Source organism: Megascapheus bottae, chromosome 4 (assembly GCF_031878675.1).
Source record: "Megascapheus bottae isolate mThoBot1 chromosome 4, mThoBot2.hap1, whole genome shotgun sequence".
Taxonomy (NCBI): domain Eukaryota; kingdom Metazoa; phylum Chordata; class Mammalia; order Rodentia; family Geomyidae; genus Megascapheus; species Megascapheus bottae.
The window spans coordinates 25,425,984-25,452,971 of NC_143512.1; the positions used below are offsets into that span (position 1 = coordinate 25,425,984).

General features: G+C 34.8%; 1 protein-coding gene across 2 annotated transcripts in view; it reads left to right on the top strand.

The window, feature by feature from the left end:
* Chd1 (chromodomain helicase DNA binding protein 1) overlaps positions 1-26,988 on the top strand; it is an 89,080-nt gene that overhangs the window by 48,061 nt on the left and 14,031 nt on the right. For both annotated transcript variants that reach the window (XM_090331584.1, XM_090331585.1), the window contains exons 16-31: positions 1,262-1,424; positions 2,207-2,359; positions 6,171-6,242; positions 7,212-7,361; positions 9,461-9,609; positions 10,257-10,353; positions 10,435-10,530; positions 12,344-12,520; positions 13,845-14,005; positions 15,279-15,320; positions 16,288-16,418; positions 17,475-17,613; positions 17,754-17,904; positions 19,173-19,295; positions 20,021-20,149; positions 21,007-21,147. In XM_090331584.1, coding sequence (XP_090187710.1) covers positions 1,262-1,424; positions 2,207-2,359; positions 6,171-6,242; positions 7,212-7,361; positions 9,461-9,609; positions 10,257-10,353; positions 10,435-10,530; positions 12,344-12,520; positions 13,845-14,005; positions 15,279-15,320; positions 16,288-16,418; positions 17,475-17,613; positions 17,754-17,904; positions 19,173-19,295; positions 20,021-20,149; positions 21,007-21,147 — 2,074 coding nt within the window. The remainder of the gene's footprint in view (positions 1-1,261; positions 1,425-2,206; positions 2,360-6,170; positions 6,243-7,211; positions 7,362-9,460; positions 9,610-10,256; positions 10,354-10,434; positions 10,531-12,343; positions 12,521-13,844; positions 14,006-15,278; positions 15,321-16,287; positions 16,419-17,474; positions 17,614-17,753; positions 17,905-19,172; positions 19,296-20,020; positions 20,150-21,006; positions 21,148-26,988) is intronic.

Sequence of the window (26,988 nt, forward strand, 5' to 3'; positions counted from 1 at the left end):
TGTCACCCCAGATGCACCGAAGAGAGAGTAGCATTTTTTTTTTTTTGTCTAGGTCACTATGGACAAAAAGAGAACCCTATTATAAAATAATGAATGTATATAGGGGTAGAAGTGTGTGTAGCTCAAGTGGTAGAAAGATTGCCTAGCTAGGAATCAACTGCCAGTAAACACACCACTTACCACAACTCACTGAAATAAACTAGTGTCTAAAATGTTCACTTTTTAAAAAAAAAATCAATGTTTGCCAGATGCTGATGATTTATGCTTATAACTATAGGCTCAGGAGGCTGAGATCTGAGGATTGTGGTTTGAGTAGGAAAGTCTGTGAAAGACTCCTATGTGCAGTAAATTACTCAGAAAAAGCCAGTGGCACTGTGGCTCAGGTGGTAGAGCACTGTCTCAGGGACAGTACCCAGAGTTCAAGCCCTAGTACCTACCCTCTCCCCCCTCCAAAAACTCAGTGTTCACTGTTCAAATTATCTCTACCATTGAAAACTTGTTTATTTTTAAGGTTGTGGGAGTAAAGATTGAAGTAGCTTTATTGTGGCAATTAATTTGTGCTTTTAGTTAATTCTGACCCGTACTGTTCTCCTTTTATTAGTCATCATTTGATAAGAAAGTTAGTAATTCCATACAAATTTTCTACGGTTTAGGTTTTGTACATCACTTTTGTAGTATATATCCTCTGTATTTTCTGTAAATTGGTAGATGAGTCTAGGTGCTTGTTTTGATTTTAAGTTTTTCTTTGTGGAGAGAACTAGTTGAAAATAATGGCAATAAAAGACTAAATACATTTAATAGGCATTTTCATGCTTCTTTAATGATGGAATTTGTAGGAAGAAAAACAAGTTGTAGAAGATAAAGAAATTTTTTGGTGAGAATTACATATGTAGTTTGAGATACTAAAATAGCACTATTTTTTTTCCTGTTATTTATGTACCTATTATTGCAGTTTAAAGGAGGCCATGTAACTAAAAGTTTCTCAGGTCTGTGAAAAATAATTTCAGTAGCTATTTAATGTAGTAAAATGTATAAAGTAATCGTATCCCATGGCTCGTTAGAAAAGAATTGATATGCTTCGTTTACTGTGATTGTTGAAATAACAAAGTATATGTTCCTATGTATCTTATGAATTGTCAGGCTTATTTGGTTGTGCACCAAATATAGATACCGCAGTTTGATTAGGTACTAGATTTCTTTTTTATAATTTTCAGAATTATCTTGGTGATTCTTGTGCTAAGTATAATTTATTTTTTTCAAGATGGATTTTAACTAGGAATTACAAAGCCCTCAGCAAAGGGTCCAAGGGCAGTACCTCAGGCTTTTTGAACATTATGATGGAGCTAAAGAAATGTTGTAACCATTGCTACCTCATTAAGCCTCCTGATAATAATGAATTCTATAACAAGCAAGAAGCCTTACAAGTAAGATGTTTTAAACATTACTCCTTTTTTGTAGATTGAATCCTAGAAATGTGTATTTCAGTATTAATTGGAAAAAAGCCAATTGTAATTAAAAAGTGCTTTAATAGGTTCTCCTTAGTTATTTTCATTTAAGGCATTGTCTTCAGTATAATTTGTCTTTACGGAAAAGCTGGAAAATTTTAATTTCTCTAATTGGTTTCATCATTTTTTAAGTCATAGGTCTTGCAACCCAATGGACTATATTAATTTATTCAAGAACATGCCTATATTAGTGTATTCCTAACTGAAATATATGACCATTTTTTATTATGATACATGAACAGTAGTTAACCTAAAGGACATTTTCATTATTCCTAGAAGAAAAATCAGAAGTGTGACGGTATCTTGGTAATCCAGTCACATTAGTGTATTGATGAACTAGGATAATGACTTTAATATGTAATACATTTTACTCTTTTCAAAGTATTTGTTGTCTAGCCACTGCTTTCTTCCTGAGTATTTGTTATTTTGGAGAAACAGTATGACAACTAGTAAATATAGTAAAGCAGTGCTTTTTCTCCCCCAGCAATACAAAAACCTATGTATTAAATGGTAAAAATGGTAATAACTGCTTTAATAGAGCAAAATACATTTCTGAAATCATTTAAATTTTCAACATTATGAAAACATTAAAACAACACTTTAGGATAAAGCAACTAAAATATTATGAGGAGCCCCCTTTCATTTTATTTAAATAATAGTTTTATTTATTCATTTTAATTTATTTTTAATTATTTTTTTAGCACTTAATCCGTAGTAGTGGAAAATTGATTCTTCTTGATAAGTTGTTAATTCGTCTAAGAGAACGAGGCAATCGAGTACTCATTTTTTCTCAAATGGTGAGGATGTTGGATATACTTGCAGAATATTTGAAATATCGTCAGTTTCCTTTTCAAGTAAGTAATTCTTTTTGTTAATTTTCATCTTAATTACTGTGCACAGAATTACTTTTTCTTTTTCAGAATTACTTTTGAAATTCTGTAAATGAAGTATAAATTCGTATATAAGCCTTTCCTTTACAGAAGTATGTTTGCATTAAAAATTATATTTGTCACTGATCATTTCTTATTCTGTATTTTATAGCAAAGCAGTTTTAAATTTTCTGTTGAGTTTTTGTTTTTTAATTCTTTTCTTTTATGTTTATATTTTATAAATTGGACACAGGCAGGATTTTTTAGACTACATGACTAGTTTCCTGCCTGTTTGTGTCTCACAACTCTTGGTTGTTGGTGGTGGTGATCATGGGGCTTGAACTCAGGGCATTTGTACTGTCCCTGAGTTATTTTGCTCAGGGTCACTCTACCACTTTGAGCCATATCTCCACTTCTAGTTTTCTTGTGGTTATTTAGAGTCTCATGGAGACTGTCTTGCCTTGGATGGTGGCTTTGAATTGTGGTTTCAGTCTCCTGGGTAGGCTAGAATTTCATGTGTCAGCTACCAGTGTCTGGCTACTTAATTTTTTGCGTGCCATTCCTTGTCCTTGAACTCAAGGATTGGGTACTGTCTGTGTTTTTTTTTTTTGCCAGTCCTGGACTTGAGCTCAGGGACTGAGCAATGTCCTTGGGCTTTTCCTAAGGCTAGCACTCTGCCACTTGAGCCACAGCACCACTTCCAGCCTTTTTCTATGTATGTGGTACCAAGGAATCAAACCTGGGTCTTTGTGCACGCTAGGCAGGCACTCTACCACTAGGCCAAACTCCTGGCCCCAGTCTGTGTTTTTTAATTTAAAAAAATTATTGTTATTATAAAGATGGTGTATAGAGGGTTACGGTTGTGTAAGTCAAGTAAGAGTGTATATCTTTCTCAACAGTGTCAACCTGTTCCTTGCTCTCCCAATTTTTTCTGCCGGTACCTACATACAAGTTGTATGGTTCATTTTCAGCGGTATCTAGTGGGTTACCATTGCTGCATTTGTTTACCCTTTGCATAACCATTTTTTAAGACACATTGCTGATTTGAGGTAAAGGCATAATAAATGTCTGAAAAAGTAGTGCATATTAAAGAAAGGAAATCTAAACGGCCTGTTATTAAATTATCTTCCTCTCTCTCTCTTTTCTTAGTAATGAGAAGAAGGAAAAACTAATCTCTGCCTGCTTGGCTTTACAAAAGCAACATTGCTCTGCTGTATGGGGAACTGATAAGGAATATTGTATATATATATATATATTTTTTTTTTTTTTTGCCATCTTATTGTCAGGCTGCAAAGAACAATTTTGGTATCCCCTGGAGCCCTTGGTCATACTTCAATGCTATCTTTCCAGAGTGTTAGCTTAATCAATTAAACAGAAATCTATGGGTCTGTGGATCTTATCAATTTATTTCTTGCCAGATAACTACTAAAAAACAATTGTCAATGATAATTTAAAACAACTCTCAACCAAGTTAGGTAAACATGGCACACTAAGTAAAGTAGTGTGATTACTGTTGATATTTTGGTAGGATTTTCATAACAATTTGTCCCTGCTGTGAAAAAAAAAGCATGGTCTTTGTTCAATATCTAAGTAAATAACATATTAACTGAGACAGTCTAAAAGTAAGTTAAAGTGATATCTCTTAAAAATGGTGAATTGCCCACAAATTTACTTTTATGTTTTCTAGAAAGTTTATCCAGAGCACTTGGGGCTAGGGAAAGTAGAAACTTTCCAAGCAGCAGAGATGAGAAAAAAGAATTATAGCATCTGAATGGTAGAAAATAATTACTTATTATAAAAAAAGATTAAAGAAAAACAATCTGAATTATAGGTGGTTTTGGAGTAACAGGTTTTGGCAAATCCAGTAGATGGCTTCTAATAATAATAAGCTAATTCACAATTTACATTGCAGAATCATCAGCAGTTCAGGGATCTTTTTTTACTTTATTTCTTTATTTATATTTGACCGTCATGGGGCTTAAATTCAAGTGTCTGGGTGCTGTCCCTGAACTGTATTGCTTAAGGCTAGCACTCTATTACTTTAGGCCACTTCAGGGATTCTTAACAAGTATTTGAGGAGTATAGCATAGGGCTAAAACAAACACAGTAAATCAAAGTTTTGGCTGAAAGTTTGTTTAAAATGATAGCTTATGTTTGTCTTATTTAAGGAATAAATTCATAACTAACACTACCTGGCCAACTAAAAATATGCTTTTTTCCCCCCAGCCCAACTCAGCAGAAACTACTGAGTGCCAGACAAAAATTCTACCATTGAGTTACATCTCACCTTGTCTATTATAACCTTTTTCTGAGTTTTTGCTTTTACTGTTGTAGATAATTGATTTTTTTTGGTTTTGTGGGGTTTTTGTTTTGTTTTGTTTGGGGGTGGGGGAGTTTGGAGGGGCAGTCCTGGGGCTTGAACTCAGGGCCTGGCCACTGTCGCTGAGCTTCTTTTGCTTGAGGCTAGCATTGTACCACTTGAACCACAGTGCCACTTCTAGATTTTTCTGTGTATGTGGTACCAACGATTGAACCCAGGGCTTTCTCATCAAGCACTCTCTAAGCCACTCTCCTTACTGTAGATGGTTATTTGTATCTAATCAACTTTAATTTTCATCATTTTGAGTTGTGCAGAAATGTCATTGTCTCATTTATTAATATTGGAACTGTTAAACCTGTTAATAAACCTGATTTTTTCATTATTGGAAAATAATGTAGCTAAACAATTTCTCTATTTTATGATTAGTTTAAAATTTTACGGAGTTCCTTCAGGTTTTTCATTTGATAGACAAAAATGGTATTTCTAATAGTAATTTACTTTTGGGGGGTACTGTGCTCAGACTTTTCATTTGCTAGACAGGTGTTTTCTTGAGCTGCATACCAACCCAAGAATTTTTTTAGCCATTCTCTTCTGGCTGTGATATTTAGTTGTGCTGACTGTGATATTCTACAGACTATGATACTAAGTGCAATTAATATGGAATAAGAGTTAATATGGAAAATAGCATGACTTACTTACATTTTATGCTTAATTTTCAGTTTAAAAATACCTTTTTAAAAATGCAGTCATTGAGATTATCCAAAGTTATTAACAACTTTAAAAATTTTATGTCATAAAAATGCAAAGATTAACATAGAGTTTTCCAATAAATTTATTAATCTGGTTTAAGTGTGTGTATCTTTGGATTGTATTAACAAGTTATTACTAGTGTGTATCACATTAACAATTATAAAACAGTTGTCAGTGATATTGAAAGTGAAAATAATAGTGTTTTCTCCCTACACTCCCCTCCCATCCCCCTAGGATAAAACCCTCAGAGTCTCACTTCTCTGAGACAAATCACTGTACTGCTGACCTACACTCCTAGGTCAATAGTAGCTGTTGTTAGTAAGAATTTACTGAGTGCCAAGAACTGTGTTGTGTTTTTCCATGAATGGTGTATAGTCTATGAAAGTGACACTACAATATTCATGTTATTGAGAAAGAAATTGGTAAGAGAAAAGTTGAATTGCTTACCCAAGGCATATGCTATATAAGATTCTCATATACATTTTTTGACTAGAGTCCACGATGCTTTCCAAAGTTTTCTAGACATCAGAATTAGCTGGAAGGTTTTTGCCTAAACCCTTCCCTTAGTGTATCTCGTGCAATCTGGATCTGACCTAGTTTCTGTAATGTAGTATTTTCTTGTGCTAATGATATCTTTCTAATCTTCGAGTCTGGACTTAGAGTCTTTTGAACTGTAAAATTAAACTTGATTTTAATTGCTTACTATTTTGATGTGTTTTATTCTAGAGATTAGATGGGTCAATAAAAGGAGAACTGAGGAAACAAGCTCTAGATCATTTTAATGCTGAGGGATCAGAGGTATGAATGATTTTGAAACCAAATTTTATATTAATCATTGTGTTTTTAGTCATATTTGCAATTTCAAAGAATGTCTTGGGCGTGCTAGTAAGTTTTTATTAGCAAGTGAGTTTTAAGTATCCTATTTTATATCTTGAATAATTTTTTTTTTAGTATTTCAGTATCATAGTTTGCTTCAAAGTAAATTAGGCTACTTTTCATTTAGGTTTCTTCCATTCATGCCTTTTGGTGTTTTGTTTTGTTTTCCTTTTGAGTTTTGCTTTTTGTTTGTTTGATTGTTTTTTTGCCAGTCCTATGGCTTGAACTCAGGGCCCAGGCACTGGCCCCTAGCTTCTCAAGGCTAGTGCTTCACCACTTGAGCATAGCACCACTTCCAGCCTTTTCTGTATATGTGGTACCCAGGATCAAACTTAGGGCTTTATGCATGCTAGCAAAACATTCTACCACTAGGCAACACCTTAGGTTTTAATACATAAAATTCACTGATGTAGTTTAGGCATTGTCCCAACCCTACTTATTTTCTCCTGTTTCATCAGAAGCAAACATTGCATGGATTTTTTTTTTTTTTTTTTTTTTGCCTGTCCTGGGGCTTGAACTTGGGGGGCCTGGGCACTGTACTTGGGCTTTCTCAAGGCTGGAGCTCTACCACTTGAGCTACAGCATTACTTATGGCTTTTTCTTTGTATGTAGAATCAAGGAATCAAACCTGGGTCTTCGTGCATGCAAGGCAAGCAATCTACCACTAGGCCATACTCCCCGTGTGGAATTTGTTTTTTGTTATTACCGTATGGGTTTATATTTTGGAACCTTGCTAAAGGTTTACAAATTAGTTATTTTTAATGTAGACTTGTAGTTTTACTAGTAAAGTACCTTTTAAGTTCAAGAAATCAAATGTGCAGTTTTTAGTTTGATAATTTGAACACACTGTAGAAGAATTTTAGAACCTTACATTTTTTAAATATCTTACAGGATTTCTGCTTTTTGCTTTCTACAAGAGCTGGAGGTTTAGGGATTAATTTAGCCTCTGCTGACACTGTTGTTATATTTGATTCTGACTGGAATCCACAAAATGATCTTCAGGCACAGGCAAGAGCTCACCGAATTGGGCAAAAGAAACAGGTACTTTAATTTCTGTTACTGTTTGAGACTTTTTTTTTTCTTCTTGCTACACCTAGGGCTTGAACTCAGGGCCTGAGCACTGCCCTTGGGCTTTCCTCAAGGCTAGTGCTCCACCACTTGAGCCACATACAACTTCTGGCTTTTTCTGTGTATGTGGTACCAAGGAATCAAACCTGGGTCTTTGTGTATGCTAGGCATGCACTGTACCACTAGGCCAAACTCCTGGCCTTGTTACTTGTTACTTAAATGGTTAATGAGTAAAAGTAACCAAGATGAATCTAGGATTATTGGAATATAGTCCTGTTGCTATTTAGTAAGTATGGAAAAAAGGGGATCGGTGTACCAAAATCACCCATAGGCAGTTGATGAAAATTATGACAACTATATATATATATATATATATATTTTTTTTTTTTTTTTGCCAGTCCTGGGCTTGAGCTCAGGGCCTGAGCACTGTCCTTGGACTTTCTCTAGGTTAGAGCTCTACCACTTGAGCCTCAGCACCACTTCCAGCTTTTTTCTATATATGTGGTGCCAAGGAATCGAACGGGGTCTGCGTGCATGCTAGGCAAGCACTCTACCACTAGGCCAAACTCCCGGCCCCTGTGACAACTATATTTAAATTAAGATCTTCATCCTGTTTAGATTATTCATGTTCTTTTTATAACTGAAGAGTGAAATTTTTTGTTGTTGTAGTTTGGTTGGTTGGTTTGTTTGTTTTGCCAGTCCTGGGCTTGGGCTTAGGACCTGAGCACTGTTCTTGGGCTTTCTCAAGGCTAAAGCTCTACTACTTGAGCCTCAGCACCACATCTGGCTTTTTTCTATGTATGTGGTACCAAGGAATTGAACCCGGGTCTTCATACATGCTAGGCAGGCACTCTACCACTAGGCCAAACTTGTGGCCCCCGAAATGTTTTCATTTAGCGTAAAAATTTCAGATACTGGTGGTTCATACTTGTAATTCTTCTGTTTTTGGAGGCTAAGGTTCAGTACCCTATGGTACTGGTTGATGCTGGTCTGGGCAGAAAAGTCTATGAAATTCTATGGGCTGTTAATCAACAGAAAAACTGCTAGATGTGTGTTTTAAGTGATTACACTTCAGTGGCCATCTGAACAATGTGGGATTCTGAGTTCAAACCCTGATACTTCGAAAGGAAACAAAAATACAGCTTAAAAGTCTTCATTTGCTTATTTTATCTTTTTGAAAACTTGAGTAGTAAAATGTTATCATTCTGTTAATACATTTGCCCATATTTTTATAAAATTTTAGGCACATACAACTCAGTTGCACTTCAGTTATTTGTAATTATGTGGCACTGCACTAATACTACACTCCAGTATGGTTGTTGTGGTTTTTTTCTCTGACCTAGAAAGAAAAGGAAAATTTGCTGTACATTCATTATTGTGAATTTGGAATGTCTTATTTTTTGGCAGGGCTTCTCTTTAGCCTAATAAACAGCATATATTATTTTATAATATATATGGTGATGGAGGAAGATCCTGGTGTTGTTAGAAGTTTGCAGGTTTTTTTGCCCCTCCCACCTAACTTGTGACTTTAGAAATAACAGTCAATCCATAAATCCAAAAGGGAAAAATAACAAAAATAGCAGAAGAAGTAAATTCCTTAAGAATGTAAGAAAAACAAAAGAGATATTCTCAGAAGGTCTTTCAAGTTGAAAAACTGTCACTTTAATATATTGCTACATGTTTTTTTTTCCCCCAGTTTTGTTTGTTTGTTTGTTTTCTTTTTCTTTTTGTTGTGGAGCTTGAACTTTGGGCCTGGGCACTTGTCCCTAAGCTCTTCAGCTCAAAGCTAGCACTATACCATTTGAGGCACAGCCCTACTTCTGTTTGTCTAGTGGTTAATTGGATAAGAGTCTCACGGACATTTCCATTTCATGCTGGGCTGGCTTTAAACTGCCATCCTCAGATCTCAGCCTCCTGAGTAGCTAGGATTACAGCCACCAGCACTTGACTTTTCAGTTTGCTTTTGACAACTGCAAGCATCATATAGGATGAACCAGCTAATCTGCATAATTATTGAGCACTTGAGATAACAGAACAAATCCTTTCTATTGAAATTTGCTTCTCTATATCAGGTGAATATATATCGTCTAGTAACAAAGGGATCAGTTGAAGAAGATATTCTTGAAAGGGCCAAAAAGAAGATGGTTTTAGATCATCTTGTGATTCAAAGAATGGACACAACTGGGAAGACGGTACTACACACAGGTTCTGCTCCATCAAGGTGGTTATGTTATATTACTATAAGTAGATCACTAAATGTGCTGTTTTTCAATTTTAAAATAAGAACACTAAATTTTTTTGGCTTAATTTATTTGAATTTCATAGGAAAAAACAACCCCAAATTATGTGTAAAATCCTGAACTTGCTTAATTTAGCTATATCCCTCATCTTTATATACATTTAAAAAAATTTTATTGTTGGGGTGTACAGAGGGGTTACAGTTACATTCTCAGATAGTGAATACATTTCTTCTTAAACATTGTTACCCCTTCCCAAGTTTTTTTTTTTTTTTTCAGATTCCCCCCCCCCACTCCTCTCAGTCACATTGTTTTTTCCTTGCTTTCCCCTTTTAATACACTAAAATTTTAACCTAATCATATAATCCCCACCCCCTTGGAGCACTGTCCTTGGACACTTTTTGCTCAAGGCTAGTTCTCTGCCACTTGAGCCACAGTGCCACTTCTGGCCTTTTCTATATATGTGGTACCAAGGAATGGAACCCAGGGCTTCATGCATGCTATGTGAGCACTCTACCACTAGGCCAAATTTTAACTTAGTGAAATGTCATAGAAGTGACTTCCCAGTGTAATAAAAGTGTTTTGTAAATATTAACTGCTAGTGTTAAGTATTTTTGTTCTTGATTTGTAGTTCTACTCCTTTCAATAAAGAAGAACTATCAGCTATTTTGAAGTTTGGAGCTGAGGAACTTTTTAAGGAACCTGAAGGCGAAGAACAGGAGCCCCAGGTAAAAGTTGCCCCAGAATGTGTGTTACCTATTTGGTAAGAGGAGAGGATATTTAAAGTAAAAATTCCCTTTCAATTATAGGAAATGGATATTGATGAAATCTTGAAGAGGGCTGAAACTCATGAGAATGAACCAGGCCCCTTAACTGTAGGAGATGAGTTACTTTCCCAGTTCAAGGTAGGTTTCTTTGCTTCTTTTCTTCTTTATTTAATTATTGATCAGAACGGAATTGAGTTAAACTTAATTAGCAGTTTGTTATACAAAATAATTTTTGTTTAAAAATGAGGTATTTGGGGCTGGGAATTTGGCCTAGTGGTAGAGTGCTTGCCTAGCATGCATGAAGGCCCAGGTTCGATTCCTCAGTACCACATAATAGAAAAAAGCTAGAAGTGGTGCTGTGGCTCAAATGGTAGAATGCTAGCCTTGAGGAAAAAGTCCAAGGACAGTGCTCAGGCCCTGAGTTCAAGGGCCAGGGCTGTTCCCCCCACCCCCCAAAGATGTGATATTTCTCTATGAAAACTTGTCTAATTCAAAAGTCACTTATTAATCGTTAAATGTAGTTGTATGGAAATAGTTGTTGCTATTTCCTAATTAGAATTTAAAATTCTGCTCAGCAAATAACACCCCCTCAAATATTCTTGTTTGCTGTTTTTCTTTTCTTTTTTTTTTCGGAAACAGGGCTTACTAAGTAATCGACTCTGGCTTCAAACTCAAGGTGGTCCTGCCTAAACTTTTTATTTGTTTGGTTAGCACTTACTTTTCAAATGCTGTTGGTTATTTTATTTTAATATATAGGGGGGTTACAGTTATATTCACCAGATAGAAGGTGCATTACTTCCCACACATTGATACCCCTTCTCACTTTTTTTTAATTAGAGAATTTATTAATGTTGATTTTTTACATCATATTTTAAATGACAAGTTTAACAAACAAGTGTTCAAGGAGGGAATCTCTATTTACAATCACCGGGACTTAGTATTTAGAACTTAATCAAAATTAGGCTAAGGGTTTGTATGTCATAGAAACAAATTTATGAAATAAAACATTATGTCTATAGAGCCATAGGTTTTTATGTCTATATAGTTATGCTTATATTTCCATGACCATGTACATAGCTTTGGGTATGCAGTTATTGAGTCCTCGCTCTTGTACTCTTTGGATTTAATAGCCACATAGTAAGGATACCATGCGCCTTTTGTTCCTTAGGTCTTGACTTGTCTCACTCAACATGACTTGCTCTAGATTCATCCACTTCCCTGTGAATGCCATTATTTTATCTTGTCTATTGGCTGTGTAGAATTCCATTGTGTATATATACCACATTTTCTGTATCCATTCATCTGCAGTAGGGCATCTGGATTGTTTCCATCGCCTGGCTATTGTGAATAGTGCAGAAATGAACATAGCTGAGCAGGTGCCCTTATCATATCTTGGGTTATGATGTTCAGGGTAGATGCCCAGAAATGGAATGGCGGGATCATAGGGAAGGTCTATTTTCAGTTCTTTAAGAAACCTCCACATTGCTTTCCAAAGTGGCTGAACTAGTTTACATTCCCACCAACAGTGTAGTAGGATTCCTTTTCCTCCACAACCCTGCCAGCAACTGTCATTGTCTGAGTTCAAAATCTTGTTAGGGTAAGGTGGTATCTTAGGGTTGTTTTTATTTGCATTTCCTTTATGACCATAGAAGATGAACATTTTCTCATATGCTTTTTTTTTTAATCTCTTCTTCTGATAAGTCTCTCTTTAGTTCCCTTGCCCATTTTCTTCCTCCCCCCCCTTTTTTTTGTAAAGATAGAATCTCACTATACTGTCTGAGTTACTCTTTTGAACTCTTGGAAACAGAATGAGACACCTGCTTCTTTATTAGCTGTAATTTATAGTCATGGGCCATGATATCTGGTTGACAGTATGTCTTCATTGTCATTCAAACTTTAAATGGATTTTTTAATAATAATTTATTCTGTTAAATGCATGGAATTTTATTAGGTTGCCAACTTTTCAAACATGGATGAAGATGACATTGAATTAGAGCCTGAAAGAAATTCAAAGAATTGGGATGAAATCATTCCAGAAGATCAGAGAAGACGATTAGAAGAAGAAGAAAGGCAAAAAGAACTTGAGGAAATCTATATGCTCCCACGAATGAGAAATTGTGCAAAACAGGTGATTTTGTAATTTAAAAACCTTCCTGTAAGTTATTAGTATAGGATTAATTCTAAACTGGTCTCTATTCATAGTTTTGTTTCAGAATATGTCTAAGACAAAAGCGTTAGATTGAATTGGAAATACTTATTAGATGTTGGGAGAATTTGTCAAGCAAACTACCCAAGCCTTTGTTTAAAGATTTTTTTTGTCTTTTAACTAGGATTTCTTTTTTAGATAAAGTGGATTTATCTATTCCTTGAATGGTTTAATAGTTTGTTTTGAGGATTTTTTTTCTAAGTTGAACTAAATAAGCATGAAATCAAAATATTCTCTTGTCTCAGTATCTATAGAATATTTACTTTCATTATTAATGTTGTTCTTATTTTCTTGATCATTCTATGTAGAGATTAATCAAATTTGACTCCCCAGACATACGACTTAGCAATACTATTTTAAAAAACCAAAAAACTAATACTTTTTTTTTTTAGGGGGAGTCGGGGATCAGTCATGGGACTTGAACTCTGGGTTTGGGCATTATCCTTGAGCTCTTCAGCTCAGGGCTACTTCCCTACCCCTAGAGCCACAGACCCACTTCCACTTCTAGTTTTCTGGTGGTTAATTGGAGATAAGAGTCTCATAGACTTCTTATAGTGTCCAGGCTGTCTTTGAACCACAATCCTCAGATATGAGCCTCCTGAGTAGCTAGGATTACAGTTGTGAGCCACTGCCCCTACCAGCTTTCCATTTTTTTTTTTTTTTAAAGTATGTTATTCACAAAGTCGATAGGGAGTCATGTTGACTTGAAACTTGTTTTTCTTCTCTTTTACCATTGGGTTTTATGAATTGTTTTGTCTCTGGTGAATGTTTTACATTGTTAATATTTTGTTTATTGTGTAACGAAGGACTATTAGATGATGTGCCCTAATAATAAGAGAAATACCTTGAGGTTATATGTCTGAGTCAGTAGATTGATAAGTTTTAAAGTTTTTAATATAATGTCAATTAACCTCTCATAGCTTAAATATTCACCAAAGATACACAAATATTCATTTTTGGTACTATTATCAGTACTATTGGCCATTGTTGCTTATTTATGTAACTCAAGTTGATATATTACATACATTTTGTTACTTTGCATTAAAAAATTACCTTATTTATGTTTATATAACTTGATTAATTGCTCATTACCCTTAGTTTTACAAAAAAATGTTATTTTTTTTGTTTTTAAAGTGCTGTAAGTATAAGACAATCAATAATACTTCAGTTTATGCAGTCTTTTGAAGTGTTTTTCTTTGCCCCTACTGTATAAGTAAGCCTTTAAATCTTTATTTCCAAATTCCAGATTAGTTTCAATGGAAGTGAAGGAAGGCGCAGTAGAAGTAGAAGGTACTCTGGATCTGATAGTGATTCAATCTCAGAAAGGAAAAGGCCAAAGAAAAGAGGAAGACCACGCACTATCCCTCGTGAGAATATTAAAGGATTTAGTGATGCAGAAATTAGGCGGTAAGATGAGACCATTTTGTTTTAATCCCGTTTTATTACAGCATAAAACTAAAAGTTCAGTAACTGGCAGAAATTGAGATGAAAGTTTCAGAAGACATAAACATATTTGAATAAAATTAGATGGTTCTGCTTTTGGGTAGTCATTGGTACCTTATGGGCAGGTATGGGTAGCTAAATTGCAAAGTTTGTGTGTGTTGCCTACTGTTAAACATTTAGACTACTAAAATTTTTGGTTACATTGATGTGACTCAAAAAAGACCCTTTTGAATAATAAAATTATATTTTATAATACTTGACTTGTGATGACCAGTATTACTATTTTTCTGTGGAAATCCTTTAGTTCTGTATTTTTCTAATTTCTTAATACTGATATCATTGCCTTTTCTGGAGCTGGGGATTCAGCTCAGCAGTATATCTTGTGCTTAGCATAAGCAAAGCCCTAGTTTCCTTCCCTAGTACCAGAGGGGGTAAAATAATTTCTGATATGGCTAAATAAAAATAGAGGTAAGATTGACCATATGAGACAAATTGTAGTTTCTGCTTAGAATATGTACATATATGTTTAAGGGGAATGAGATAGTAGTTTATTGTGTTTATGTAACGGTTTTATACTTGTAAAAAGGTTGTTCATTCAGACTTTGTTTCTTTCAAGCCATTGTAACTCTTTTCTTTTAAATCATAGACCTGACAAAGTTCTTCCTCATTGTTCCCACCAGAAAACTAAATACATTGTTAGCTTTTGTAAGGGTACTTTTATGACAATCTGCTTTGCTGGACTTTCTGTCTTTAGTCGAAGAAGCATTTCATCTTCTACTTTTCCTGGATATTTTCTCTCATCCATCAACCACATAAGTAGCTTTGTTCTGAAGTAAAATTTTTATTTACCATTGTTGATAAACATCTGAAAGAAAAAGTTTTGGTAATTTTTAATCATCATTTGGAATAAGAGGAGGTGTGATATGATTGATAATTCTGGAGACACTTCCCACTTTTTCTTTTGTCTTGTGAAAATAATAAAGTAATTTTTAAAATAAAATATAGTTTCTATTGTTTTATTTATATGGATATCTTCATTCTGTGTGTTAAAATGTCTTACTTGATATAGCTTGATGTCTTAACTTTTTAATTTATACCATAGTTTTATTCATTTTTTTTGTTTGTTTGTAACAGTCTCTTGAATTAATTTTTTGTACTAAGGAAGTTTTTGTTTCTGTGTACATTTTTTAAATAGATAATGGGCACTTGTTTAAATTAAACATTTATTTTCTGTTAGGTTTATCAAGAGTTATAAGAAATTTGGTGGCCCTCTGGAAAGGTAAATACTTTTGTCATTCTCATAGAATTATAAACTACGTTACATCCACTTAGCTTTATTTACTTTACTTGTATTACTATTTACCTTGCTATTTTGGTGAATTTGCTTTTAGCGGTTCCAGATTTAGGAATATAGAATGTAAATTTTAGATGGATTTAAATTTGTTTTTGATTTTTTTTATTTAAATTTTATGTTCTGCTCTTCATTTTTTCAATTCGCTTAAATGTTCTTTGCTAATCCAAATTGTCTGTAAAATGCATGTTAAATTACAGTTTGTAGGTGTAGGTATTTTCCACAATCTGTATTTTATTTTTATCAACAAGTTACAAAAGTACAAAAATTTATCCCTAAAATCAGGTTGATTGAATGAATTTTTAACCTAACTACTATGCTTTTGCAAGCTTAGAGAAACCTTCATTTTTCCCTGGTTACATACTCCTAGTACACAAATTATTCTAAAATTAAAATAAGTGTCTTTGTTGTTCTGATGATAAAGGTACAAAGATTCTTATTAGTTCTATAAAAAAGCCTAAAATAACTGGGTGCTAATGGGATTACATGCATGAAATCCCAGCTACTTAGCATGCTGAGATCTAAGGATGATGGAAAAATTGGTTTGAATGTCCTATAATAACTTATTATCTTAGCAGCTTTATTAGTTTTCAACTTTGGAAAATTTGATAAGCTATGAACAGATTTTACACAACTAGTATATAATATCCCATTTGTTCTGTAAGAACCGTATTGTTACTCTAGAGTATATTATTGCAGTGTTTCCCTGCCAGATTTTCCTACTTTTTATATATGTCATGTCTGTTTTGTATACTAGAATCTACAGGTTAGGCAGTAGAAAGACATTTAGATCTAAGAATAAATTGAAATTTAATTTTTCTTAAATGGCACCGGTTCACACTTTAATCATATTTACCTGAAATGTGTATATATATATGTATTTTTTTCCCCACAGATTAGATGCAATAGCTCGAGATGCTGAGCTAGTTGATAAGTCAGAAACAGACCTTAGACGACTAGGGGAATTGGTACACAATGGTTGCATTAAAGCTTTGAAGGATAGTTCTTCGGGAACAGAACGAACAGGTAAGTAATAAATTGAGACTGCTTTAAAGAAAAGTGACTTATTAAGCCCTTGGTTATCTCATATTGTTTTAGTATTTTACCTTGTTATCTGATATATTGTATATATGTTTATTTGTTTATTTGAAATAAGATAGGGAAGGGGAGAAAACAAGATGAGGGATGGGGACAAAAACATGAGAAGGGGTAGCAATATCTGTTAAGTAATACACCTTCTATCTGGTGAATATAATGTAACCCTTCTATTACAATAAAAATATATTTTTAGAAAAGTAACTTTTTAAGTTACCTTAAGTTACTAATTTCAATCTTTATAAAAAGATGCTTTATAAAGAAAAAAAGAAAGCAAGCCCATTTTCAGTACTTGGGAAGAGAGGACAGCATTGAAACCTATCTTTAGAGTTGTCATATATTCTAGTTGGAACAATACAAGGAATCACTGTTTTTTTACCATAATTTTAATGCAAGACATCTTTTTACCATAAGACAGCATTTTGAATACACATGGTATTTATTGGTTTCATTATACTTGTTTTTTTAACCGATAAGTTGCCATTGAATGGCTGGGGAGTATGGCCTAGTGGTAGGGTGCTTGCCTAGTCTATAGGAAGCTCTGGATTCAATTCCTTGTACCAACTACATAGAAAAGGCTGAAAGTTGTGCCATGGCTCAAGTGGTAGAGCACTAGTCTTTAGAAAGCTCAAGTACAGTGCCTAGGCCCTGTGTTTAAGCCCCAGGACTGGCAACAACAACAAAAACCAAGATTTACTATTCAGATATACTGGGATGGAGGTGGGGGCGGGGGTGGGGGATACAGAATTCTTATTTAGAGGCCAACAGTATTAATAGACTTGCTTTGCATACTGATTTTGGTAATTACATGAAAATTATTTTGAGTCCAAATTCGCCAGCGTAAAATTGATAGTATATATGTATAGTGAAGATTAAAATTTTCTAGTTATACTTTCCTTAATCACCAGAAGTCATATAATAGCATATGTAATTTTCTTGAAGAAAAATATTTTCATACATCTTTCTGTACTCCTTTAAAAAATTAAGGTGGTAGACTTGGAAAGGTGAAGGGGCCAACATTCCGAATATCAGGAGTACAAGTGAATGCTAAGCTAGTCATCTCCCATGAAGAAGAATTAATACCTTTGCACAAATCCATTCCTTCAGATCCAGAAGAAAGAAAGCAGTGAGTTACTTACTTTGTATACTGTTTGTGGTTAATCATTTTCTTATCAATGTTTTATCTTTTGGCTTATTTTAAATAAAATTTTTAATTACACATTTTTAGGCAAATAAGAAATTGACTAACTGTAACTTTATTAATAGGTATACAATCCAGTGCCACACGAAGGCTGCTCATTTTGATATAGACTGGGGCAAGGAAGATGATTCTAATTTATTAATTGGTATTTATGAGTATGGCTATGGAAGTTGGGAAATGATTAAAATGGATCCAGATCTCAGTCTAACACACAAGGTAACTTTATATTTCTGACTTAGTTGAACAATAATAGGTTTGATAATTCTTTTCTAATTCTTTTGAAAGGGGAAATCTCTTGCAAATAAGCTCAGCTAGGAATAAGGAAACCATGGTTTTAGTTTAACTTTGTGAACTTCACTTCTTTATTGAATGTAAATAAATGCTGTCTGAGAGTTTTGATTTCACGACACACATGTATTTTTTTTTTCAGATTACTAGATTATAGCTCTTTCATAAGTCGTTTAGTAAGACCAAAATAATTTTTTAAAGTATTATTAAAGTATATTTAAAAATATTATTTTTAAAAAAGTATTATTGCTCATGAACTTTGCTGATTTGATTATACTAGTATAACTGTATCATTCCTTTTCATAAAATGAGAAACATTTTCTTTCTGTTTTTCTTAGTTTTCTTTTTTTTTTTTTTTTGCTAGTCAGAGCCTGGGCACTGTCCTTGGACACGTTTTGCTCAAGGCCAGCACCACTTCCATGCTTTTTCTGTGTATGTGGTACCGAGGACTTGATCCCAGGTCTTCATACATGCTAGGCAAGTACTCTACCAGTAGGCCACACTCCTGGCCCATTGAAAACTTTTTTTTACTGTCTTTTTATCCTCTCAATGGACCAAATGGGAACTTTAGATGTTCATGTTTGATCATTTGTTTGTATGAAGCAGAACTTTAACAGTTTACATTGCCACTGAAAACTTTCCTCAAAATGGTTGTTTTGTTTTGTTTTGTTTTTGTTTTTTGGTGGGTCATAGGGTTTGAACTTGTCCTTGGCACTGTCCCTGAGCTCTTCAGCTCAAGGCTAGTGTTCTACCATTTTGAGCCACGGCACCCCTTCTGGTTTTCTGGTGGTTAATTGAAGATAAGAGTCTTACTGATTTCCATGTCTGAGCAGGCTGTGAGCCATGATCCTCAGATCTCAGCCTCCTGAGTAACTAGGATTACAGACATAAGTCACTGCTGCCCATCACCATTAAATTTTTAAATATACTTACTGGAAACAACCTGAGACACAAGTGGTTTAGGCCTGCAATCCTACCTAGCTACCTCAGAAGGCAGACATCTACAAGATATCAAAGGCGGCACAAACAGAATATGTCTATTGGACTCCATCTCCAAAAAATCCGGCAAAAAGTTGAATCGTGGCTCAAGTGTGACTCATACTAGCTAAGCAAGGAAGCCTGAAGCTCTATGTTCAAACACCAGCATCCCTTCCTCTCAGAAAGCAAACAACTTGTATAATAAATTGCTTTTTTAGATCCTTCCAGATGATCCTGATAAAAAACCACAAGCAAAACAGTTGCAGACACGTGCAGACTACCTCATCAAATTACTTAGTAAAGATCTTGCAAAAAAAGAAGCTATGAGACTTTCTGGTGCAGTAAGTTAATATTTAAATGTTTAAGAGAGGTGTACTGTTTCATGTTTAGTGACATATTAGACATTGATTTAGTATGAGGGTTATAAGTTATATATTTTAGTAGTTTTATTTGGTAATATTTTTCTTAAATTATATGTATGTAAAACTTGTGAGTTATGTTACAGAATTGAAATCCCAGTGCTTTTTGTTTGTTTGTTTTTCCCTAGAATTTTGGAGAATTAGAAAAAAATAGAATGAGTCTTTTAGTTTCAGTTAAGACTGTACTATAATATTTTCAAGCATCATCGTTTAAGGGAGCATATTCCAAACATCATTGAACTTCTTTGCAAAAAGACTCCAAAAGTAGACAGTGTCACTGAGCTCAGGAAAGTGGGAGTCTTAAAGCAGACTTTAAAATTTGCCTTTGACCACAATTTCAGTACCTGGGTAGCATTACCAACCATATCTATTGTTCTCTCTGGTGCTATTTATTTGAAGACGATAATCTAAAAGGTGAAGATTTTATTTCTATCTCATTTCTCCTTGTAAAGGGATACTTAAAATTGGTAAGCATTCATTATTGGCAATAATATATTTGATCCATAAACCTAAAGCTTTTTTGTTGACTTTCCAACTTTGGTGGAATATATTTCCAACAACCTTAAGTATAGGTAGGAATTTATGCTCTAACATTTGTATTAATAACCAAGAAATCTAAGAATTGATTAAATGATAATTATTTGTAGGGAGGATCCAAGAGGAAAAAAGCAAGAGCTAAAAAGAATAAAGTAATGAAATCCATAAAAGTAAAAGAAGAAATAAAGAGCGATTCTTCTCCTCTGCCATCAGAGAAGTCTGATGACGATGATGATAAAGTAAGGGCACATATTTAATAGAGTGTGTGTGTGTGTGTGTGTGTGTGTGTGTGTGTGCGTGTGTGTGTGACTTGAACTTTGGGGCTCGGCACTATATCCTTAAGCTGAAAAGCTTAAGGATACCGCCTTACCCTTTGCTTCACAGCACCACTTCCAGATTTCTGGTAGTTAATTGGAGATAACAGTCTCACAAACTTTAATGTCTGGGCTGGCTTTACACGGCAGTCTTCAGATCTCAGCCTCCTGAGTAGCTAGGATTATAGGCATGAGCTATTGTGCCCAGCTTAGAGCAACCTTTTATACAAAAAGAATATAGGATATTTTTTGTATACTTTATTTACATTTCAAATTTGAACGTTAGGTGCTGAATTTATGCTTGACCATAGCTGGGCGGCACTGTCCCTGAGCTCTTCAGCTCAAGACTACCACCCTACCCCTGGGCCTGGGCCCCTACCTCTGAGCCTGGGCGCTGCCCTTGAGCTCTTCAGCTCAATGCTACCACCCTACCCTTGAGCCAAGCCCCACTTCTCACTTTCTAGAGGTTAATTGGTGGTAAGAGTCTCAGGTCCTTTTGTGCCTGGGCTGGCTTTGAATCTTTATCCTCAGATTTCAGCCTCAGGAGTAGCTGGGATTACAGGTGTGAGCCACTGGGCCCGCTTTTTAACCACCTTTTAAAATATACTTATCTACAGGATAACATTAGAAAGGTGGTTTAATTTTGGCTTGTCCAAAAGAAGTAGAGAGGAAAAATGGAAAAGTGTACCTAATGAAATAAGCACTTAGTGAATAAGTAGAAAAAAGTTTTTTAAAAGTATTCATTTTGTTCCTGTGTTGTGGCTTTTATTTTCTCTTTTCAGTTGAATGAATCCAAATCTGAAAATAAGGAACGATCCAAAAAGTCTTCTGTGTCAGATGCTCCAGTTCATATCACTGCAAGTGGTGAACCAGTTCCCATATCTGAAGAATCTGAAGTCCTCGATCAGAAGACATTTAGCATCGTAAGCAGACTTTCTTTCTCAGACTAGTCATTTTTTTATTTAACTTGCTATTTAGTCTTTGGAGCTTTAAACTTTAGTATTTGAAATCGATAGTACAGTTCTGATAAATGAAAGCAAGAGACTTAAGTTTAGAAAGATGTCAAATAGAGAATTATGGAAAGAATTCTTTTCCTGTATTATTTTTTGAATATTTTAGCCTGTGTCAAAGTTGAGTTAATACATTGGCCATACTTGGACCTTCCAGAATGAGGTCAGTTCTGTGAAATATCCATAATAAGAAAGGAAAAAAGGAGAACAGAAGAGATAGTGAAGAAACACTTGAGCTGGATCTTTGTATAAAGAAGGAACCAGAAGAAAAAGAGAAAAAATGATAGGGAGCTATCAGAAAGAGATCAAAATTTAAAGGAAAATGAAATGATTTTTTTCCCCTGAACTTCAAATGTCTGCATAAAAGGATTATATATTGGTCTAAGTGCTCTCAGTGCTTCAGAATCACCCCTTCTGTCACTCTCCTTATCTCACTTTGTTTACACCTTCTGTATTAATCTCACCTTTTCTACTTTTTCTGATCACATACATACATCAAATATATTATTTTGTTAATTTTATTTTTCATTTAGAATACATGAGCAGTATGTGATAATTCCCTAGATGCAAGTACTGTACTTTGAACAAATAAGTTCATTCCTTCCACTATATTTCCTACTTCACCCGCACTTGGGAGTACAGCTTTTCATAAACACTGGAGTAAATGCATTAAGAAATAGAGGGATCCTGGGATGTTCCTTTTGTTTTTAGCATTTTTAGCTTTAACTCAGCATTATAGAGCTTCTAGTCTGTGATAAGAAGACTATTGTTTGTTTTTTTCCTGCAGCCTTTTATAGGCAACTGTTTTTACATTTTCAACAAAAAGGAAAATGTTTTACTTGAAAGTGAAATGCACAAAAAAAGACACAAATTCTAAGCCCCAATTTGTGGAGTTTTTTTGTTTGTTTTTTGAATTCAGGGCCTGGGCACTGTCCTTGAACACTTTTTGCTCAAAGCCAATGCTCTGCCACTTGAGCTATAGCACCACTTTGGCCTTTTGTTGAATATGTGATACCAAGGAATCAAACTCAGGGTTTCATGCATGCTAGGCTAGCACTCTACCACCAGGCTACCGGCCTGCCAATGTTTTATTACTGTATTTAGAGGACCTAAAATTTTACAGTCAAACTATTTTACTAAACCCACAATCTATGTGTACTAAGTCATTGTGAATTGACACAGTTTCTCAAATCTTGTATTGGCCTAATATGTAAATAAACACAAGGAAGCATTTATATTTCCTAAAGAAAAGAGACTGCCAGTTGTGGTGGCTCACCCATGTAATCCTAGCTACACAGGAAGCTGAGTTTTGAGGATCCTAGTTCAAAGCCATCCCAGGTACTAAGGAGGCACTAAATACCATGAGACTTACCTAAACCACTAGAAAACCGAAGTGGTGCTGTGGTTCAAGGAGTAGGGCAGTAGTCATGAGCTCAAGAGTTCAGGGACAGAGCCCACGCCCAGAGTTCAAGTCCCACAACTGACCAAAAAAATCCAAAACCCGAGAGACTCTGTAATAAGCCTGTGAGGTTGTCAAACAGTATTTGCATGTGTGATTTTAATGGCTTAAATTGTGAAGACTAAATGAATTGATTAATGTAAAGTTTTGGGGGTTTTGGTAGAAAGTTACAGAGACTTGGAAGTTTGGGCATATTATTTAGGAAGGGAAGATTATTTAATGAGGAAAACGATTCAGTGGTGCATGATAAATATGGAACGTTCAGAGCTCGAATTGAAGCTAAGAAATGTATTATTACAGGCAGTGATTGAAGGAAACATATAGTATGGTATATAATTGTATCACGTTTTTACAGTATACAGTGTAATATGTTCATATTCTCTTTAAAAATTTTTAACATGGTTTGCTGCTGTGCAAATATGACATGCTTTATTCATTTGTTAGATTTTTGCATAGTTTTACAGCTCATTCTGTCACATTGTGCTGTATGTCACATTGTATTTTTTCATCTTAGCATCACTTGATGGATACTATTCTGACTCCATAATTAAGCTGTTGTGAATAGTGCTGCTATAAATTATATGGGTGTACACTGTATCTTTTCTTTGTATGTTGATTTATACTCTTTCAGCTATAATCCCCGAAATCATACGGTAGAAATCATGTTACTATTTTTCATTTGTTGAGGAACATCTATATTAACTACAAATAGGCACACCAATTTACAACTAAAAATATACAAAAGTATCCTTTTGCTGCTTTCTTACCAGTATATGTTGGCGTTTGTTTCCTTTTCTTCCTCCCCTCCCAACAACCAATGTCCTGGGGCATGAACTCTGGGCATAGGGGCTGTTTCCTAACCTCCTTTTGCTAATGGCTAGTGCTGTACCACTTAATCCACAGTACCACTTCTGGCTTTTTCTGAGTGGTTTATTAGCAATAAGAGCCTCACCATCCTTTTCCTGACCCAACTGATTTCACACTGTTGTGATACTCAGAGGATCTCAGCCTCTTGAGTAGTTACAATTATAGGTGTAAGCTACCAGCACCTGGCTTCATTTTTTTTTTTTTCCTTTTTGCTGGTGTTGGGGCTGGAACTCTGGGCCTGGACACTGTCCCTGAGCTCTTCAGCTCTACCCCTACCCCTGGAACCACAGTGCCACTTCCAGTTTTCTAGTGGTTAACTGGAGATAAGAGTCTCATGGGTGCTAGTGTCCAGGCTGGCTTTGCATCTTGATCCTCAGATCTCAACCTCCTGAGTAGCTAGGGTTATAGGCTTGAGCCACCACACCTGACTTTTTTCCTTAAAATCATTCTAACTGAGGTGCATGGAATCTCATTGTTATTTTCATTTGCGTTTCTCTTATGGCTGAAAATGTGGGACCGTTTTCATAAATTTATTGGCCATTTGTACTTTTTGGGTCCTGTCCAATTCATTTTGCTCCTTAATTGCATAGTTTTTTTTTTTTTAAGAAAAATATTTACTTCTACTAATCCAAGGGATTTTAATTCCAGAATTCAGATTGAGTATAATTATGAGTATAATGTCACCTTCCATTGTTTTCAGTAATTCTTTTAATATTTGAGGGAGTGTTCTTCGCATATTCTGGATATTAACCCTTTATCAAGTGAATAGGAGGCCAAGATTTCCTTCCATTTTGTAAGTGGGCTCTATTCTGGTAATTAATTTCTTTGCTGTATAGACACTTTTAATTTAGTAGAGTCTTATTTGTTAATGTTTCTTATCTCCTAAACAATTGATACCTATTTAGAAAGATGTTACCCTATGTCTCTATCTTGGAGTATCTTACCTATATTTTACTGTTTCAGAGTTTCAGGCCATACATTTAGATTTTGATCTATTTGGAATTAATATTTATGCATGCTGAATCTAGTTTCAGTCTTCTATGTGTGGCTACCTCTTTTCTTGGAACTATTTGTTGAACAGGACAGGGTTTCTTCTGTAATGTATATATCTTTTGGCACATTCATCAAACATCTGATCACTATAGTCATGTAGTCTTTTTTCTGGATGTTATCTTTTGTTGGTTCATATCTGTTTTTGTGCAAGGACTTTATAGCTCCGTGGTATTTCTTGAAGTCAGGCATTTGGGGGCTTCTCTGTTTCTATATGTATTTTAGGATTAAATTTTCCAGTTCTTGAAAAATGACATGAGTTTTTAATGAGATTAAGCAAATCTTCAAATTACCTTTAATAGTATAGTCAGTTTCACAATATTCATTTTGCCAATTGATGGACATGCGCCATGATATCTTTCTTAGTTCATTTCTTTGGTGTTTTGTAGTATTTATTTTAGAATTCTTTTGTCTGCTTGGTAAGTTTGTTTCTTGGTCTTAATGTTTTTAGGATTTTTGTAAACGGGGTTACTTGCCTGATTTTTTCCCTCACTTGTTCTATTTTCATACATAGAAAAACTTGTTTTATTTTTTTTCCTCCTTGCTATTTTGTGAAAAGTACTTTATAACTGGGAGGTTTTTGGTGGTATCTTTGGTTTTTAAAATCGATGATCATATCTGAAAACAGCAATAATTTGACTTCCTTTCTGGTTTGTTTGTTTTTAAATTTCTTCTCTTGTCTAATTACTCTAACTAAAAATTCGGGCATTATATTCAATCAGTGACAAGAGTGTACATTTACGTAGCTCTTGACCTTATGGAACTGTGTTAGTTTTCCCCCCAATTAGTATAATGTTGTTTCTAAGTTTATTATATTGTGGTGTATTCCTTATATTTCTCTTTTCTTCAAGACTTTTATCTTGAAGATTCTGGATTCTAGATTCTTTTAGGCCCTTTCTGCATCTACTGATATGTTTAGGTGATTCATTCCCTTTACTCTTTTTTGGGGGGGCCAGTTCTGGGGCTTAGACTCAGGACCTGAGTACTGTCCTTTGACTTTCTCAAGGCTAGAGCTCTACCACTTGAGCCACAGCACCATTTCTGGTCTTTTCTATGTATGTGCTACCGAGGAATTGAACCTTGACTCTTCATGAATGCTAGGCAAGCACTCTATCACTAGGCCAAACTCCTGGTCCCTCCCCTTACTTTTATGTGCCCTATTATATGTATCGGAGATGTGTGTTCAAACACCCTTGTATACCTAGAATGAAACTTCATGTAAGTATGACTTTGTGTGTGTGTGTGTGTGTGTGTGTGTATGTGTGTGTGTGTGAGAGAGAGAGAGAGAGAGAGAGAGATGGGACTTGAACTAGACTTGGGTGCTGTCCCTGAGCTCTTCAGCTCAAGTCTACCACCCTACCCTTGAGCCAAGCCCCGCTTCTTGTTTTCTAGAGATTAATTGTAGATAAGAATTTAGGTCCTTTGTGCCTGGGCTGGCTTTGAACCTTGATCCTCAGATCTCAGCCTCCTGAGTAGCTAGGATTACCATCATGCCTGGCTAGTATGACTTTTTTTAATGTGTCACTGAATTTGGTTTTTATTCATTATACTGAGACTATATTTATCTATTTATATACATGCATGCATACATACATGGAGGATATTTGTAATTTTTTCCTCTTCAATCTTTACATGCCCCCCTTTTCCCCATACCTTTTTTGTCTTTTCAATGAATCAGCCTTTTGTTTTGTTGATTCTTTGTATTGTTTCAGTATCCATTTTGTTAATTCAGCCTTGCTCTTTATTGTTTTTTCTTCATCTTTGGGATTTTGGCTGGTTCTTGTTTTTCTGAGAGTTTCAGGTACATCAATAGGTTATTAATTTGGGATCTCTCTGATTTTTTTATTGAAGGCACTCATAGTTATAAACTTCCCTCTTAAAACTGCCTTTGCTGTGACACAAAGTCTCTGGTAAGTTGTGTTTTCATTTTTGTTTGATTCTAGGAATTTATTTTTCTATTTCTTTGTGAACCACTGCTCATTCAGTAGTCATAGTTAATCACTCAGTCTCCATGCATTTGGGTATTTTCTGTGGTTTATCTTGTTGATTTGCACCTTAAATTCCACTATAGCCTAAGAAACTGTCAAAAATCATTTCAATTTTCTTATGTTTGGTAAGAGTTGCTTATGTATCAAAAGATATCAATTTTATAGAAAGTTCTATGTGTGGGCTTTGAGGAGAAACTAACTTGTAGCTTTTGTGTGAAGTAGTAGTATGTTGATAATCATTTAAGTGTATTTGATCTATAGTTTTCTTTTTAATTCTGAAGATTTCTTGTGGTTTTGTTCAGATAACCTATCAGAGTTGGATATTTAAGTCCCTTCTGTTATTCTGTTGAGTTTGTTATTGTCCTGTAGTGTTTACTTTATGAAATTTGG